Source organism: Dendrobates tinctorius, unplaced genomic scaffold (assembly GCF_039654945.1).
Source record: "Dendrobates tinctorius isolate UK_male_01 unplaced genomic scaffold, ASM3965494v1 ptg000047l, whole genome shotgun sequence".
Classification (NCBI taxonomy): domain Eukaryota; kingdom Metazoa; phylum Chordata; class Amphibia; order Anura; family Dendrobatidae; genus Dendrobates; species Dendrobates tinctorius.
In genome coordinates this window covers 12395758-12414762 of record NW_027361715.1, presented here as the reverse complement: position 1 = coordinate 12414762, position 19005 = coordinate 12395758, and the positions used below count along the sequence as shown (strand labels likewise).

The 19005-nt window shown below is 38.2% G+C and overlaps 1 protein-coding gene across 4 annotated transcripts in view; it reads left to right on the top strand.

Annotated features, from left to right (window-relative positions):
- Positions 1-19005, top strand: part of BCAR1 (BCAR1 scaffold protein, Cas family member) — a 198713-nt gene that overhangs the window by 174497 nt on the left and 5211 nt on the right. For all 4 annotated transcript variants that reach the window (XM_073576221.1, XM_073576220.1, XM_073576224.1 and 1 more), the window contains one exon: positions 8332-8421. In XM_073576221.1, the coding sequence (XP_073432322.1) occupies positions 8332-8421 (90 nt within the window). The remainder of the gene's footprint in view (positions 1-8331; positions 8422-19005) is intronic.

Sequence of the window (19005 nt, the reverse complement as noted above, 5' to 3'; positions counted from 1 at the left end):
GTGATCAGGAAACAACAAAGAATGCTATAAAAAGACGCTTTAGGTTTACAAAGCTTCATAGAAAAGGAGCAATTTCTGGAGCGTCTTCTGCTTGAAAATAGATGTTTCTGGACACCTTACTGTTAAGGCTTCTTGTAGGTAGGACAGATAGTTTATTATACGGAAGTATAACAGCAATATCTGCTTAAGTTGAGCTTTAATGACCGTATTAAAAGAAAAAAAAAAATGATAAAAAGCATTTCAGGTCTCCTCAGGTGACCGTTTCTATCACACACCCCAAGGGCGACAGAACACAAGGCACAAGCTCTTTCATCTAGATCACAAAGTACAAAAGGAATACAAAGAGTCTAATTTTCCCTGGGCTCCTGAGATCAAAAGTCAGTAAGACATTGGCTTCATGTATCAAAATCGACAAAAAGGTCCTTACTGCTGATAGCAACTAATCAAAGTCATTTTCTAACCTGCTGTGAAGAAGTGATATCTAGAGATGGCAATAGTTGTAATTGACCAGACATTGACTGGTACCTCCCGGATCAGCCATATAAATTATATGCTAGACTTGGAACCCATACTCCAGTGCTAAAAACCAGTGTCTGGATAAGCTGGAGCCACGCAGTAGTCATCAGTATAGTCAAAAAAAATTTACAACCTTCTCTGAAAAATAGAAGTGATGTCCAAAGATGGAAATAGTTGTACTTGACAAGACATTGACTGGTACCTCCCATATCAGCCATGTAAATTATATGCTTGACTTGTAAACCATACTCCAGTGCTAAAAAACAGTGTCTGGATACGCTGGAGCCGCGCAGTAGTCATCAGTATAGTCAAAATAATTTTCTAACCTTCTTTGAAAAATAGAAGTGATGTCCAAAGATGGCAATAGTTGAAAATGACCAGACATTGACTGGTACTTCCCAGTTCAGCCATGTAAACTATATGCTTCACTTGGAACCCGTACTCCAGTGCTAAAAAACAGTGTCTGGATACGCTGGAGCCACACAGTAGTCATCACTATAGTCAAAGTCATTTTCTAACCTTTTCTGAAAAATAGAAGTGATATCCAGAGATGGCAATAGTTGTACTTAACGAGATAATTACTGGTAACTCCCGGTCTGGCCATGTAAACCCATAATCCAGTGCTAAAAACCAGTGTCTGGATGTGCAGGAGCCGCGCAGTAGTCATCAGAATAGTAAATGATTCCTTGTATCGCCACAGGAGTCTGTGGGTCTGGAAGAGTCATCCCCTGAATTCCCTGGCCTCCAATTAGAACATGGGCCACCGAGATCCATGGATTTAACCGGGGCTCGATTAAGAGATGGCAGACTACACATTTTCTGACCTGACCGTATAGTATTCTAGATTATTAATAGATTTTAATAGTCTGGAGCCGTAATTAGGAATTGTTATTTGAGCAATCCCCTAATATACTGGTGTAAGTTCAGGAGAAGGTGAACCAACTCTTTACTTGATGAGTGGATGAGAAAATGAGAACATAGCGTCATCCATCTCTATAAAGGATGGGAGACTTTCTCTCATCCCTGGCAGTAAAGTTTAATTAATCTAGACTTTAATTATTCCAATCGTTCTGCAAACTCACGCACATCAATAAAGGAGCGGAGGCTTTCGTGCCATCTGGCGATAACTGCAGAAATCTTCTAGAAATGCTGCGTCTTCTAAAAATCAGTGTATCCTATTTAGTTGGCAGGGAGGCTGTTTATTTAATGATATTTACATTTTGCCGTTAAAGGTCTGTCACTGTAAAACACTGAATAATACCGCCATATTGAGCAAGGTGTGCACAGCTGTTCCGAAAGATGCCTTAAAGGGGACACGTACCTCCACTCATCTGCTGCACAGGCGTCTTGATTTTTTAATTCCTTTCACTCAGCGAATTTAAATAGTAACCGTTGTTTTATTTTTCGGTTCATAAATCAATAATACACATGAAAATAAGAAACTTTGTAATATATCTTACCAGAGAAATCCTGCTGGAATGATCTTTAATTCTCAAAATTCTCAATTTATCTGCATAATCTGTATTCAGTGAAGACAGAATGTTACATTCCTGAGATAGGAGAGATAGGAGATGGCAGTTGGTACTTATAAAGTTCTATGGTGAAGGGGAGGAGCTCCTCCTTACCCCTCCTCCATATGCCATAGAATCTCATCAGCACCAACTGTCATCTCCTATTTCAGATTTCACAGTGAAGTGAGAATAAATGATCAGTCCTGGAGGAGAAAGAAGCAGATTTCTCTGATAAGATATGTTACAACGTTTCTTATTTTCATGTGATCTGTTGATTTATGAAATAAAAATTAAAAGAACGATGACCCTTTCAGCTTAATTCTTCCAGTAGCGAGTGATGCATAGTAAACATCTGAAAGGTTTGTTTTTTTTACTTTGAATAAATAATGTATTAATTGTGTAGCGAATTCTTTACCTTTTTAATTTTTCCATTGTTTTTGTCTATTTTTTAATGTTTTTCGCCTTTTTTTTTCCGATCTTCTTCACGCTATTGGAATTTCTTTTCTCCTTATGTGTTATAACTTCGCGCACATTATTTGTTGCTTGGAGTAAAAAAAAAAAAAGAGAAAGAAACCCTAAAAAAAAATGTTAAAAAATAATTAGAACTAAAAATGAGATGGCAGTTGAAGGTAGACATTTAAATCCATGAGGACAAAAAAAGGTTTTTTTTTTACATTTGTCACATTTTTCACTGGCGTAATCGCAGCAATCTTGATAAAATATCTTGAGGTTAATATTAGTCATCTAATTAGCCTCAGCTATTGTGGTCTCTACTGGTAGCGAAAGTGAGGGTGTCTATTACATCATTCATGTGACCACTGCAGCCCATCACTGGCCTTAGCAGTCCTGTGCCCGCAGATGCAGTGATTGGCTGCAGTGATCCCATGATTAATGAATGGAGTTGGACGGGCAGAAAAATGAAATGCGGTAATTTCTCTATTGTAGGACATGCCCTATTTAATAGTCTCAGAAAACCCCTTTAAGTGACAGGACATCAGTTCTCTATGAAATGGGAATGGCTATGGGCACATGAAAGGCTCCAGCCTACGGGTGTCTGATAAAGCTGGTTCCTGACTAGGGTGTATTTCTCACAGCCGAGACAATGGAGCAGCTGCCCCCGTTTCCTTTTCAGTCCACGACATCTGAAGATTGGGTTGTACATCCATGAAGGAAGATGTCAGTGCCTGGGAACAACTGTATCATTGATGGCGCTCGGTCACAGTGAGCCGGTTGTACTGCTCCGCCTTTGATATGTGATATCGCTCTACAAATGTCTGCAGTGTAAAGGGAATGACATAACTGGTAAAAAAGAGATATAATCCCTATACATGAGCAGAGATACAAGCTGCACGTCTGTGGGGAATAGAGAGGCTGGGAAACTACAGCCTCGGTGACCCCCGAGCTGTCCCAACACATCCTAACCCCTTACAAGTTTACACACTTTTTATAAACCTTTATTTAACACTTTTCTATATCCCGAAAACGTGCTACCATATTGTCACAACATCCTGATATATTAGGGTTTATCATTATCACTAATTTTAACCCCTTCACCCCCGGGCCATTTTCCTTTTTTTTTCCGTTTTAGCTTTTCTCTCCCCATTTCCCAGACCCATAACTTTTTTATTTTTCCATTAATATGACCGTGTGAGGGCTTGTTTTTATGTGGGATGAGTTGTACTTTTGAACGCCACCATTACGTGAACTGGAAAATGTAAAACAAATTCAGAGAACTGTGAAATTGAAAAAAAAAAAGTGCAATTCCACAATTGTTTTTTTTTTTTTTACCGTGTTCACTAAATTCTAAAACTGACCTAAATTCTAAACATGTCTAGGTTATTTTTTATTTAAGAGGTGAATAAAAATCCAAAGTTTGTTAAAAATAAAATGTCTCCATTTTTCGGGATCTGAAGCTGGGTGAGGGCTTACTTTTGCGAGCTAAGCTGACGTTTAAATCAATACAATTTTGGAGTATATACATTCTTTTTATTGCCCGTTATTGCAGTGTTTGAGCTTCCCAAAAAACATAATTCTGGCGTTTTTTAAATTTTTTTTACTCGTTACACCATTTACCGATAGGATTAATTTTTTTTTTATAGATCAGGTGTTTCTCAACCCAGCGATACCAAAGAGGTTAACTGCTGCAACTACTGCTTCTTCACTTTTTATTATAGCTGACAACCAATGTAGCTGACAACCAATTATAGCTGACAACCACAACCTGTGGCCAATTATATGTTATAAAGGACCTAGGCAAGAGTTTACCTAAGCTGCATAATACATTTTTCATGTATCAATTCTTGTTATACAAGGGGTAACGTTTCTCCTTGTGGAGCGTAACATGATGCTATTATGAGGAGACTTATAAGCCATGCCAGGCCATGATCAGTCACATGACCTGAAAGGTCCTTGAATGACTCATATGGAAGGTCCTTCAGCGACTCATGATGTGCAGCTTCTGTTCAGCTACCGGTAGCTTCTTCTCTTGCCCTGCAACAATCACATAGATCAGTTTGGGGAATGGGGAGAGACTTCTGTCTGTGATCAGGAAGGATGTTCTCTTCAATCACAGGAAGCTGCCTCCATAAGATGCACATACTTTTTAGCAAGAGGTTTTCTTGTTAAAAAATGCATTTTATAGTCCGAAAAATACATTCTCTATAAAATGCCTCAGTATTTGTCCCAAACTTACAAAAAAGACCTCATGCACCTCCATAATAAAGAAAAATACAAGTGTTATTGATCTTGGGATTAGCAAAAGGGATTTTATTTCCAAAATGAAAACCTAAACAAAAGCTTGGTATTGGCTTAAAGGGAATCTGTCAGCTTGTTTCTGCTATATTACCTGACAACAGCATAATATAGAGCAAAAGACCCTGATTCCAGTGATGTGTCACTTAGTTTAATGGGCACAGCAGTTATGATAGAATCACCGTGTTCTCTGCTGCAGATCTAGCAGAGCTCAGAATGCTGAGCGGTGTATTCCCCCTCCCCCCCCTCCAGCACCACCACCACTGATTGGCAACTTTCTATGTATGTTGTATATTGAAAGAAAGCTGCTATTCATTGCTGGGGGAATGGTTGGACTAGGAGACATGCGACAACCTGTCCTGTAGAGATAATCACCTGCTTGCAAAACATTGATTTTATTAAAACAACAAAACACAGCCTATTAAGTGACATATCACTGGAATCAGGGGCTCTGCTCTGGAAGCTCAGGAAATAAGTGACCTAATGCTCCATGACTATCTTCTTACCGGCAGTGGGTGGTCTGTTACCTGTGCAGTATTATTGCCCTTGTTTTCACACTTTACCTAATACCATGAAAAATGCATTTGTTAAAAAATGTTCACACCGGAGTCCATGTATTTGTTAAAATAGGTTTCTCAACCTCAAATAATCACAAAGGAGCAGTACAGTAACCAGATGCCACCTATGGCTGCTCCTTCATCCTCTGTTCTCATGAATCCCTTTTCAGAGGCCTATAAAGGACTAGCATCAGCCAGAGAATGAGCGCAGGTAACGCTCAATTATCACATTAAGTCATGGCCCTGATTATATTTCTGTTGTGAGGGGTTTAGTCTAAGAAAAGCATGGGTGACATCAAGCATTTTTCTTTACATGGGTTTTCTGTCTTTGTCAAGAAGACTATCCATCCATTCACAGACAGCAAGCAGATCATTTAAAATAGGAGGAACAGCATCAGTTACATAACTTTTCCATGTGAAATGACTATGATTTTTTTTACTACTATATCAAAAAAATCCCTTTAAATATTATAAGGACTGCTTCAGGGACACAGCCCCTATTCACAGGCCCTATTAAAGGGAATCTGCCTGCAGGTTTTGCAGTGTAATGTATACTGTAGGGGCAGAGACCCTGATTCCAGTGATGTATCAATTACTGGGCTGCATGCTGTCATTTTCATGCAATCTCAGTTTTCTCTGCTGCAAATCTAGCAGCTAGCTCTGAAAGCTGAGCTCTGTATAACCCCGCCCACACCACTGATTGGCAGCTTTCTATGTACCTGGTATATCCGTGGTGGAGGCGGAGTTATACAGAGCAGATGACTAGGAGGCAGGAGATGCCTAGTCCTGTAATGATAAGACATTGATTTATTGGAACTGCAACACACAATCCAGTAAGTGATACATCGCTGGAATCAGGGTCTCTTCACCTGCATCATGCTGGTCTCAGATTGCATAGCTAAAACTGTCGACATATTCTATTTAAGGTAAAATATAGAGGTGGGAGATTTTACTCATAACCCCCCTACATGGACTAGAATAGAAATCTTTTCTGTAAGAGCACATACCATTTTTGTCATTCTTTTGTCATTTATGTTTTTGGTTTTGCTAAGTGTGTTCACCCAACCATGGTACCGGCACTCCACAGAATACGTTTCCACTTCTCCAGAGTCCGGTGGTGGCGGCTTTACACCACTATATCTGATGGTCTGCATTGTGCTTGGTGATGTAAGGCTGCACGCAGCAGCTCGGCCATGGAGCTCCTGGCAGGAGCGCAGTGTTTGTGCTGATGTTAATGACAGAGGAGGTTAGGACTCTGCAATTATGGAGTCAGCAGAGTATTGGTGACTTTTTTGCCCTCTGCTCCTCAGCACTGTGACGTCACGTGGTCTCCACTCCCTGGCTGAGTTGCTGTGTTTCCTAAATACTTGCCCTTCTCAATAGCGCCACCTGCAGGTGATGGTGGACTATTTACCAGGGAAGAAGTTTGGTGAATTACGACGGTAGCTCCTCTTACCGGACCACGCTGGTGTCAATGAGCTCGCCAGGAGGACCCATTCATTGCCAAATGTTAGTAAGGGCAGAACACATGGCGCCTGCACCAAATCCCCAAATTCAGTGACTAAGAGGTGTGTCAGTGGCACAATACTTTGTCCCCACAGTGTAAGTGCTGTCTGTGATGAGTGACCCGAAGGATCAATATTAATAATCAATATGGAGCTGTGCGCTGACAATGACCACGACACTGTGCTATTGGATACAAACCTGCAGGCATCCTTTAGCTTTAAATCCCTTTGTTAACCCCTTCCTGACTTACTACATGACGTCCCATATGACGTACTATACCTCATATCTCTGCTCCCTGAATTGGATGCGGACTCAGGAACCGAGCCCGCATCTTTCCCAGCAGATGATGGCTGGTACTTTAACAGTAGAGGACAAAGCTGAGCTCTACCCGTTACTGTTAACCCAGTCTATGATTTACAGTGGCGATTACAGCTCGGGGTAGAAGAGGAAGACGCCCCCCCCCCCCTCCAAACCCACGACAGTGCTCCTATGAAGACCACCTTCGGGCCGGCGCTCATAGGAGACTGCAGGTGATATGGAAAACTGCACCACAAAGATCCGATCTTCACTCCATACTCCAGTGAGAAAAAGTCAGGTTTGACCCCCAACGGGGGCATCATTTGCGCACGCCCAAGCCTAAATCATGTAGGCACGCTTACACAACGGGGCGTCTGCAGGCCGACTGCTTATCATAGGCGGAATAACAAAATAGAACGCAGGGAGAGAGCAAGTGGTGGCACACATCGGCAAACTACAGGTCGTAACCGATGGATTACTTTCCTTATTATGCTATCATGGTCTGATGATCACAGGTTCAAATCCCCTAGGGGACCTAAAAATTCAAGAAAAAAATAAATATAAATGATGAAAATACTAAAAATAAAATCACCCCAATTTTCCCCTCGTTAACTAAAACACTAAAAGAAAAATAAACCCGTGATTATTCGTACAAATGTAAAAGTCCTATCTACCAAAATATAAAATGATTTAACCCGATCAGTAAACTCGACATAGAGAAAAAAAAAATGAAACCCAAGTCCTCAAAGTTCCAGATTCCATGCCAAGTGTGTGCAGTTTGATATCCAGCGGTGCCGCCTAGTGGTGATTTACTGTACTGCCATTTTCTAACTCCAGCCGGTAGTTCAAGTGTATACGGTAATTAAACATTGCTAAAGGAAAAAATAAACAACTTACATAGCTGTGGGATAGTTAATCGGAATCACTAGACTGCGTAACTGCAAATGTAATTAATGGCGCATGTTAAAATAAGTATCTGATTAATTAAAGGGGCGCTTTAATGGATGCCTTAATAAAATGCCTGACAAAACTAGTTACCAAAGGGAAATACATGGAACTCTGCTCCTGCGGCTTGTTACATGCCATGTCTGAACTTCTACCTGCTTAATTTCTGCTTACTGATAAGAGTTTTTTTTTGGGGGGGGGGTAAATAACATGAAATTGACAGTGACATGATTCCCCTCTACGTACAGGGTAAAGAAGAATTTGAAAAAACACAAAAGGAACTGCTTGAAAAAGGAAATATTATACGACAAGGGAAGGGTCATCTGGAGCAGCAGCAGGTATGTAATGTCTTTGCAGCTTGTTTCCCTGAAATTAAGACCTACCCCTAAAATAGGCCCTAGCATGATTTTACAGGATATTTGGAGTATGTTTGAAATATAAGTCCTACTCCAAAAATAAGCCCTCGTTACAGTTAGGGCTGGCATTGGAGAGTGTGGGGGTGGGACAAACTGGGCAATAGCCAGGGGTCTCTAGTCTCTTAGGGGCCTCTAGAGTTTCTTTTCCAAGGTTAAGGCTGCTTAAGGACCTTTGGTGACATTACAGTTATGTGACAATGATTTCACCAAAGGTCCTTCAAATGTAGGAGTCTAGAGGAACTGGAGCGGAGACAGGCTGGTGTGTACCGTATGTGCAGTGTGTATATACATGTCTATATGCAGTGTGTGTGTATATACATGTGTATGTGCAGTGTATGTATGTACATGTGTATGTATGTGCAGTGTGTGTGTATGTACATGTGTATGTATGTGCAGTGTATGTATGTGCAGTGTATGTATGTACATGTGTATGTATGTGCAGTGTGTGTATATACATGTCTATATGCAGTGTGATTATGTATATACATGTGTATGTGCAGTGCGTGCATATATATGTGTATGTGCAGTGTGTGTATATGCATGTGCAGTGTGTGCGTATACATGTGTTTGTATGTGTAGTGTATGTATGTACATGTTTATGTACTGTATGTGCAGTGTGTGTATACATGTGTATGTATGTGCAGTGTGTGTATGTGCAGTGTGTGTATGTACATGTGTATGTATGTGCAGTGTGTATATATATATGTGTATGTGCAGTGTGTGTATGTACATGTGTATGTATGTGCAGTGTGTGTATACATGTGTATGTATGTGCAGTGTGTGTATATATATGTGTATGTGCCGTGTGTGTATGTACATGTGTATGTATGTGCAGTGTGTGTGTATATATATATATATATATATATATATATATATGTGTATGTGCAGTGTGTGTATGTACATGTGTATGTATGTGCAGTGTGTATATATATATATGTGTATGTGCAGTGTGTATACATGTGTTTGTATGTGCAGTGTGGGTATATATATATGTGTATGTGGAGTGTGTGTATACTTGTGTATGTATGTGCAGTGTGTGTATATATATGTGTATGTGCAGTGTGTTTATGTACATGTGTATGTGTGTGCAGTGTGGGTATATATATGTGTATGTGCAGTGTGTATATACATGTGTATGTGCAGTGTGTGTATACATGCAAATGGATGTGCAGTGTGTGTATACATGTGTATGTATGTGCAGTGTGTGTATATACATGTGTATGTGCAGTGTGTGTATACATGTGTATGTATGTGCAGTGTGTGTATGTACATGTGTATGTATGTGCAGTGTGTGTATATACATGTGTATGTATGTGCAGTGTGTGTATATATATGTGTATGTGCAGTGTGTGTATGTACATGTGTATGTATGTGCAGTGTGTATATATATATATATATGTGTATGTGCAGTGTGTGTATGTACATGTGTATGTATGTGCAGTGTGTATATATATATATATATGTGTATGTGCAGTGTGTGTATGTACATGTGTATGTATGTGCAGTGTGTGTATACTTGTGTATGTATGTGCAGTGTGTGTATATATATGTGTATGTGCAGTGTGTGTATGTACATGTGTATGTATGTGCAGTGTGTATACATGTGTTTGTATGTGCAGTGTGGGTATATATATGTGTATGTGGAGTGTGTGTATACTTGTGTATGTATGTGCAGTGTGTGTATATATATGTGTATGTGCAGTGTGTTTATGTACATGTGTATGTGTGTGCAGTGTGGGTATATATATGTGTATGTGCAGTGTGTGTATGTACATGTGTATGTATGTGCAGTGTGTGTATATACATGTGTTTGTATGTGCAGTGTGTATATACATGTGTATGTGCAGTGTGTGTATACATGCGAATGGATGTGCAGTGTGTGTATATACATGTGTTTGTATGTGCAGTGTGTGTATATACATGTGTATGTGCAGTGTTTGTATACATGCGAATGGATGTGCAGTGTGTGTATACATGTGTATGTATGTGCAGTGTGTGTATATACATGTGTATGTGCAGTGTGTGTATACATGTGTATGTATGTGCAGTGTGTGTATGTACATGTGTATGTATGTGCAGTGTGTGTATATACATGTGTATGTATGTGCAGTGTGTGTATATATATGTGTATGTGCAGTGTGTGTATGTACATGTGTATGTATGTGCAGTGTGTATATATATATATATGTGTATGTGCAGTGTGTGTATGTATGTGCAGTGTGTATATATATATATATGTATGTGCAGTGTGTGTATGTACATGTGTATGTATGTGCAGTGTGTATACATGTGTTTGTATGTGCAGTGTGGGTATATATATGTGTATGTGGAGTGTGTGTATACTTGTGTATGTATGTGCAGTGTGTGTATATATATGTGTATTTGCGGTGTGTATGTACATGTGTATGTGCAGTGTGGATATATATATGTGTATGTGCAGTGTGTGTATGTACATGTGTATGTATGTGCAGTGTGTATACATGTGTTTGTATGTGCAGTGTGTATACATGTGTTTGTATGTGCAGTGTGGGTATATATATATGTGTATGTGGAGTGTGTGTATATATGTGTATGTACATGTGTATGTATGTGCAGTGTGTGTATATATGTGTATGTGCAGTGTGATTATGTACATGTGTATGTATGTGCAGTGTGGGTATGTGTATGTGGAGTGTGTGTATACTTGTGTATGTGTGTGCAGTGTGTATATATATGTGTATGTGCAGTGTGTGTATGTACATGTGTATGTATGTGCAGTGTGTGTATACATGTGTATGTATGTGCAGTGTGTATATATATATATGTGTATGCAGTGTGTGTATGTACATGTGTATGTATGTGCAGTGTGTGTATACATGTGTATGTATGTGCAGTGTGTGTATATATATGTGTATGTGCCGTGTGTGTATGTACATGTGTATGTATGTGCAGTGTGTGTATATATATATATATATATATGTGTATGTGCAGTGTGTGTATGTACATGTGTATGTATGTGCAGTGTGTATATATATATGTGTATGTGCAGTGTGTATACATGTGTTTGTATGTGCAGTGTGGGTATATATATATGTGTATGTGGAGTGTGTGTATACTTGTGTATGTATGTGCAGTGTGTATATATATGTGTATGTGCAGTGTGTTTATGTACATGTGTATGTGTGTGCAGTGTGGGTATATATATGTGTATGTGCAGTGTGTATATACATGTGTATGTGCAGTGTGTGTATACATGCGAATGGATGTGCAGTGTGTGTATACATGTGTATGTATGTGCAGTGTGTGTATATACATGTGTATGTGCAGTGTGTGTATACATGTGTATGTATGTGCAGTGTGTGTATGTACATGTGTATGTATGTGTATGTGCAGTGTATATACATGTGTATGTATGTGCAGTGTGTGTATATATATGTGTATGTGCAGTGTGTGTATGTACATGTGTATGTATGTGCAGTGTGTATATATATATATATGTGTATGTGCAGTGTGTGTATGTACATGTGTATGTATGTGCAGTGTGTATATATATATATATGTGTATGTGCAGTGTGTGTATGTACATGTGTATGTATGTGCAGTGTGTGTATGTACATGTGTATGTATGTGCAGTGTGTGTATACTTGTGTATGTATGTGCAGTGTGTGTATATATATGTGTATGTGCAGTGTGTGTATGTACATGTGTATGTATGTGCAGTGTGTATACATGTGTTTGTATGTGCAGTGTGGGTATATATATGTGTATGTGGAGTGTGTGTATACTTGTGTATGTATGTGCAGTGTGTGTATATATATGTGTATGTGCAGTGTGTTTATGTACATGTGTATGTGTGTGCAGTGTGGGTATATATATGTGTATGTGCAGTGTGTGTATGTACATGTGTATGTATGTGCAGTGTGTGTATATACATGTGTTTGTATGTGCAGTGTGTATATACATGTGTATGTGCAGTGTGTGTATACATGCGAATGGATGTGCAGTGTGTGTATATACATGTGTTTGTATGTGCAGTGTGTGTATATACATGTGTATGTGCAGTGTTTGTATACATGCGAATGGATGTGCAGTGTGTGTATACATGTGTATGTATGTGCAGTGTGTGTATATACATGTGTATGTGCAGTGTGTGTATACATGTGTATGTATGTGCAGTGTGTGTATGTACATGTGTATGTATGTGCAGTGTGTGTATATACATGTGTATGTATGTGCAGTGTGTGTATATATATGTGTATGTGCAGTGTGTGTATGTACATGTGTATGTATGTGCAGTGTGTATATATATATATATGTGTATGTGCAGTGTGTGTATGTATGTGCAGTGTGTATATATATATATATGTGTATGTGCAGTGTGTGTATGTACATGTGTATGTATGTGCAGTGTGTATACATGTGTTTGTATGTGCAGTGTGGGTATATATATGTGTATGTGGAGTGTGTGTATACTTGTGTATGTATGTGCAGTGTGTGTATATATATGTGTATTTGCGGTGTGTATGTACATGTGTATGTGCAGTGTGGATATATATATGTGTATGTGCAGTGTGTGTATGTACATGTGTATGTATGTGCAGTGTGTATACATGTGTTTGTATGTGCAGTGTGTATACATGTGTTTGTATGTGCAGTGTGGGTATATATATATGTGTATGTGGAGTGTGTGTATATATGTGTATGTACATGTGTATGTATGTGCAGTGTGTGTATATATGTGTATGTGCAGTGTGATTATGTACATGTGTATGTATGTGCAGTGTGGGTATGTGTATGTGGAGTGTGTGTATACTTGTGTATGTGTGTGCAGTGTGTATATATATGTGTATGTGCAGTGTGTGTATGTACATGTGTATGTATGTGCAGTGTGTGTATACATGTGTATGTATGTGCAGTGTGTATATATATATGTGTATGCAGTGTGTGTATGTACATGTGTATGTATGTGCAGTGTGTGTATACATGTGTATGTATGTGCAGTGTGTGTATATATATGTGTATGTGCCGTGTGTGTATGTACATGTGTATGTATGTGCAGTGTGTGTATATATATATATATATATATATATATGTGTATGTGCAGTGTGTGTATGTACATGTGTATGTATGTGCAGTGTGTATATATATATGTGTATGTGCAGTGTGTATACATGTGTTTGTATGTGCAGTGTGGGTATATATATATGTGTATGTGGAGTGTGTGTATACTTGTGTATGTATGTGCAGTGTGTATATATATGTGTATGTGCAGTGTGTTTATGTACATGTGTATGTGTGTGCAGTGTGGGTATATATATGTGTATGTGCAGTGTGTATATACATGTGTATGTGCAGTGTGTGTATACATGCGAATGGATGTGCAGTGTGTGTATACATGTGTATGTATGTGCAGTGTGTGTATATACATGTGTATGTGCAGTGTGTGTATACATGTGTATGTATGTGCAGTGTGTGTATGTACATGTGTATGTATGTGCAGTGTGTGTATATACATGTGTATGTATGTGCAGTGTGTGTATATATATGTATGTGCAGTGTGTGTATGTACATGTGTATGTATGTGCAGTGTGTATATATATATGTGTATGTGCAGTGTGTGTATGTACATGTGTATGTATGTGCAGTGTGTATATATATATATATGTGTATGTGCAGTGTGTGTATGTACATATGTATGTATGTGCAGTGTGTGTATACTTGTGTATGTATGTGCAGTGTGTGTATATATATGTGTATGTGCAGTGTGTGTATGTACATGTGTATGTATGTGCAGTGTGTATACATGTGTTTGTATGTGCAGTGGGTATATATATGTGTATGTGGAGTGTGTGTATACTTGTGTATGTATGTGCAGTGTGTGTATATATATGTGTATGTGCAGTGTGTTTATGTACATGTGTATGTGTGTGCAGTGTGGGTATATATATGTGTATGTGCAGTGTGTGTATGTACATGTGTATGTATGTGCAGTGTGTGTATATACATGTGTTTGTATGTGCAGTGTGTATATACATGTGTATGTGCAGTGTGTGTATACATGCGAATGGATGTGCAGTGTGTGTATATACATGTGTTTGTATGTGCAGTGTGTGTATATACATGTGTATGTGCAGTGTGTGTATACATGCGAATGGATGTGCAGTGTGTGTATACATGTGTATGTATGTGCAGTGTGTGTATATACATGTGTATGTGCAGTGTGTGTATACATGTGTATGTATGTGCAGTGTGTGTATGTACATGTGTATGTATGTGCAGTGTGTGTATATATATGTGTATGTGCAGTGTGTGTATGTACATGTGTATGTATGTGCAGTGTGTATATATATATATATGTGTATGTGCAGTGTGTGTATGTACATGTGTATGTATGTGCAGTGTGTATATATATATGTGTATGTGCAGTGTGTGTATGTACATGTGTATGTATGTGCAGTGTGTATACATGTGTTTGTATGTGCAGTGTGGGTATATATATGTGTATGTGGAGTGTGTGTATACTTGTGTATGTATGTGCAGTGTGTGTATATATATGTGTATTTGCAGTGTGTATGTACATGTGTATGTGCAGTGTGGGTATATATATGTGTATGTGCAGTGTGTGTATGTACATGTGTATGTATGTGCAGTGTGTATACATGTGTTTGTATGTGCAGTGTGGGTATATATATATATGTGTATGTGGAGTGTGTGTATATATATGTGTATGTACATGTGTATGTATGTGCAGTGTGTGTATATATATATATGTGTATGTGCAGTGTGATTATGTACATGTGTATGTATGTGCAGTGTGGGTATGTGTATGTGGAGTGTGTGTATACTTGTGTATGTATGTGCAGTGTGTATATATATATGTGTATGTGCAGTGTGTGTATGTACATGTGTATGTATGTGCAGTGTGTGTATGTACATGTGTATGTATGTGCAGTGTGTGTATGTACATGTGTATGTATGTGCAGTGTGGGTATATATATGTGTATGTGCGGTGTGTGTATGTACATGTGTATGTATGTGCAGTGTGGGTATATATATGTGTATGTGCGGTGTGTGTATGTACATGTGTATGTGCAGTGTGGGTATATGTGTATGTGGAGTGTGTGTATACTTGTCTATGTATGTGCAGTGTGTATATATATGTGTATGTGCAGTGTGTGTATGTACATGTGTATGTATGTGCAGTGTGTGTATATACATGTGTATGTGCAGTGTGTGTATACATGCGAATGGATGTGCAGTGTGTGTATACATGTGTATGTATGTGCAGTGTGTGTATATACATGTGTATGTGCAGTGTGTGTATATACATGTGTATGTGCAGTGTGTGTATACATGTGTATGTATGTGCAGTGTGTGTATGTGCAGTGTGTGTATATACATGTGTATGTATGTGCAGTGTGTGTATGTATGTGCAGTGTGTGTATATACATGTGTATGTATGTGCAGTGTGTGTATATATATGTGTATGTACATGTGTATGTATGTGCAGTGTGTATATATATATATATATATATATGTGTATGTGCAGTGTGTGTATGTACATGTGTATGTATGTGAATCTGGGTCTGAGCAGAAAAAGTAAATTAATGTGCATGCAAAATGTAATTGCATATGAACACATGACCTTTACACAGAGAAAACCAAAAACAAAACACAAAACAAATATCCTGGAATATAAAAGTAAAAAAAATATATTGCAAAAATTGCATGAAGGTAGTAATAATAGTAATAAGGGTATTTAGTTAACATAATTTTGATCAAAATAATGTAGAAGCCATCCCGCCACGTCACGGCAAATCCGTCACGGAAAATCCATCCTGTCTGGCCTATACTATTACTGGTGGTTCAGTCCCTCTGTCCTTGTTCACATTCACGTCACTTGACAAGTGGAAAGGTTTTAAATACAAGAGTTAGGACTGTCCCACAAGGGTTGCCGTGACGTGGCGGGATTACTTCTACATTATTTTGATCAAAATTATGTTAACTAAATACCCTTATTACTATTATTACTACCTTCATGCAATTTTTGCAATATATTTTTTTTACTTTTTTATTCCAGGATATTTGTTTTGTTTTTGGTTTTCTCTGTGTAAAGGTCATGTGTTCATATGCAATTACATTTTGCATGCACATTAATTTACTTTTTCTGCTCAGACCCAGTTTCTCATTTGTTTCATTGTGCATTCTGTGCATATAAGGGTGTGACCGCCCTGTTTCTGAGTTGGAAAATCCATCCTGTCTGGCCTATACTATTACTGGTGGTTCAGTCCCTCTGTCCTTGTTCACATTCACGTCACTTGACAAGTGGAAAGGTTTTAAATACAAGAGTTAGGACTGTCCCATAAGGGTTGCCGTGACGTGGCGGGATGGCTTCTACATTATTTTGATCAAAATTATGTTAACTAAATACCCTTATTACTATTATTACTACCTTCATGCAATTTTTGCAATATATTTTTTTTACTTTTTTATTCCAGGATATTTGTTTTGTTTTTGGTTTTCTCTGTGTAAAGGTCATGTGTTCATATGCAATTACATTTTGCATGCACATTAATTTACTTTTTCTGCTCAGACCCAGTTTCTCATTTGTTTCATTGTGCATTCTGTGCATATAAGGGTGTGACCGCCCTGTTTCTGAGTTGGAAAATCCATCCTGTCTGGCCTATACTATTACTGGTGGTTCAGTCCCTCTGTCCTTGTTCACATTCACGTCACTTGACAAGTGGAAAGGTTTTAAATACAAGAGTTAGGACTGTCCCATAAGGGTTGCCGTGACGTGGCGGGATGGCTTCTACATTATTTTGATCAAAATTATGTTAACTAAATACCCTTATTACTATTATTACTACCTTCATGCAATTTTTGCAATATATTTTTTTTACTTTTTTATTCCAGGATATTTGTTTTGTTTTTGGTTTTCTATGTGTATGTATGTGCAGTGTGTATATATATATGTGTGTATGTGCAGTGTGTGTATGTACATATGTATGTATGTGCAGTGTGTGTATACTTGTGTATGTATGTGCAGTGTGTGTATATATATGTGTATGTGCAGTGTGTGTATGTACATGTGTATGTATGTGCAGTGTGTATACATGTGTTTGTATGTGCAGTGTGGGTATATATATGTGTATGTGGAGTGTGTGTATACTTGTGTATGTATGTGCAGTGTGTATATATATATGTGTATTTGCGGTGTGTATGTACATGTGTATGTGCAGTGTGGGTATATATATGTGTATGTGCAGTGTGTGTATGTACATGTGTATGTATGTGCAGTGTGTATACATGTGTTTGTATGTGCAGTGTGGGTATATATATATATGTGTATGTGGAGTGTGTGTATATATATGTGTATGTACATGTGTATGTATGTGCAGTGTGTGTATATATATATATATATGTGTATGTGCAGTGTGATTATGTACATGTGTATGTATGTGCAGTGTGGGTATGTGTATGTGGAGTGTGTGTATACTTGTGTATGTATGTGCAGTGTGTATATATATATGTGTATGTGCAGTGTGTGTATGTACATGTGTATGTATGTGCAGTGTGTGTATATATATATATATATGTGTATGTGCAGTGTGATTATGTACATGTGTATGTATGTGCAGTGTGGGTATGTGTATGTGGAGTGTGTGTATACTTGTGTATGTATGTGCAGTGTGTATATATATATGTGTATGTGCAGTGTGTGTATGTACATGTGTATGTATGTGCAGTGTGTGTATGTACATGTGTATGTATGTGCAGTGTGTGTATGTACATGTGTATGTATGTGCAGTGTGGGTATATATATATGTGTATGTGCGGTGTGTGTATGTACATGTATATGTGCAGTGTGGGTATATGTGTATGTGGAGTGTGTATACTTGTCTATGTATGTGCAGTGTGTGTATATATATGTGTATGTGCAGTGTGTGTATGTACATGTATGTGCAGTGTGTGTATATACATGTGTATGTGCAGTGTGTGTATACATGCGAATGGATGTGCAGTGTGTGTATACATGTGTATGTATGTGCAGTGTGTGTATATACATGTGTATGTGCAGTGTGTGTATACATGTGTATGTATGTGCAGTGTGTGTATGTACATGTGTATGTATGTGCAGTGTGTGTATATACATGTGTATGTATGTGCAGTGTGTGTATATACATGTGTATGTATGTGCAGTCTGTGTATATATATGTGTATGTGCAGTGTGTGTATGTACATGTGTATGTATGTGCAGTGTGTGTATATACATGTGTATGTATGTGCAGTGTGTGTATATATATGTGTATGTGCAGTGTGTGTATGTACATGTGTATGTATGTGCAGTGTGTATATATATATATGTGCAGTGTGTGTATGTACATATGTATGTATGTGCAGTGTGTGTATACTTGTGTATGTATGTGCAGTGTGTGTATATATATGTGTATGTGCAGTGTGTGTATGTACATGTGTATGTATGTGCAGTGTGTGTATATACATGTGTATGTATGTGCAGTGTGT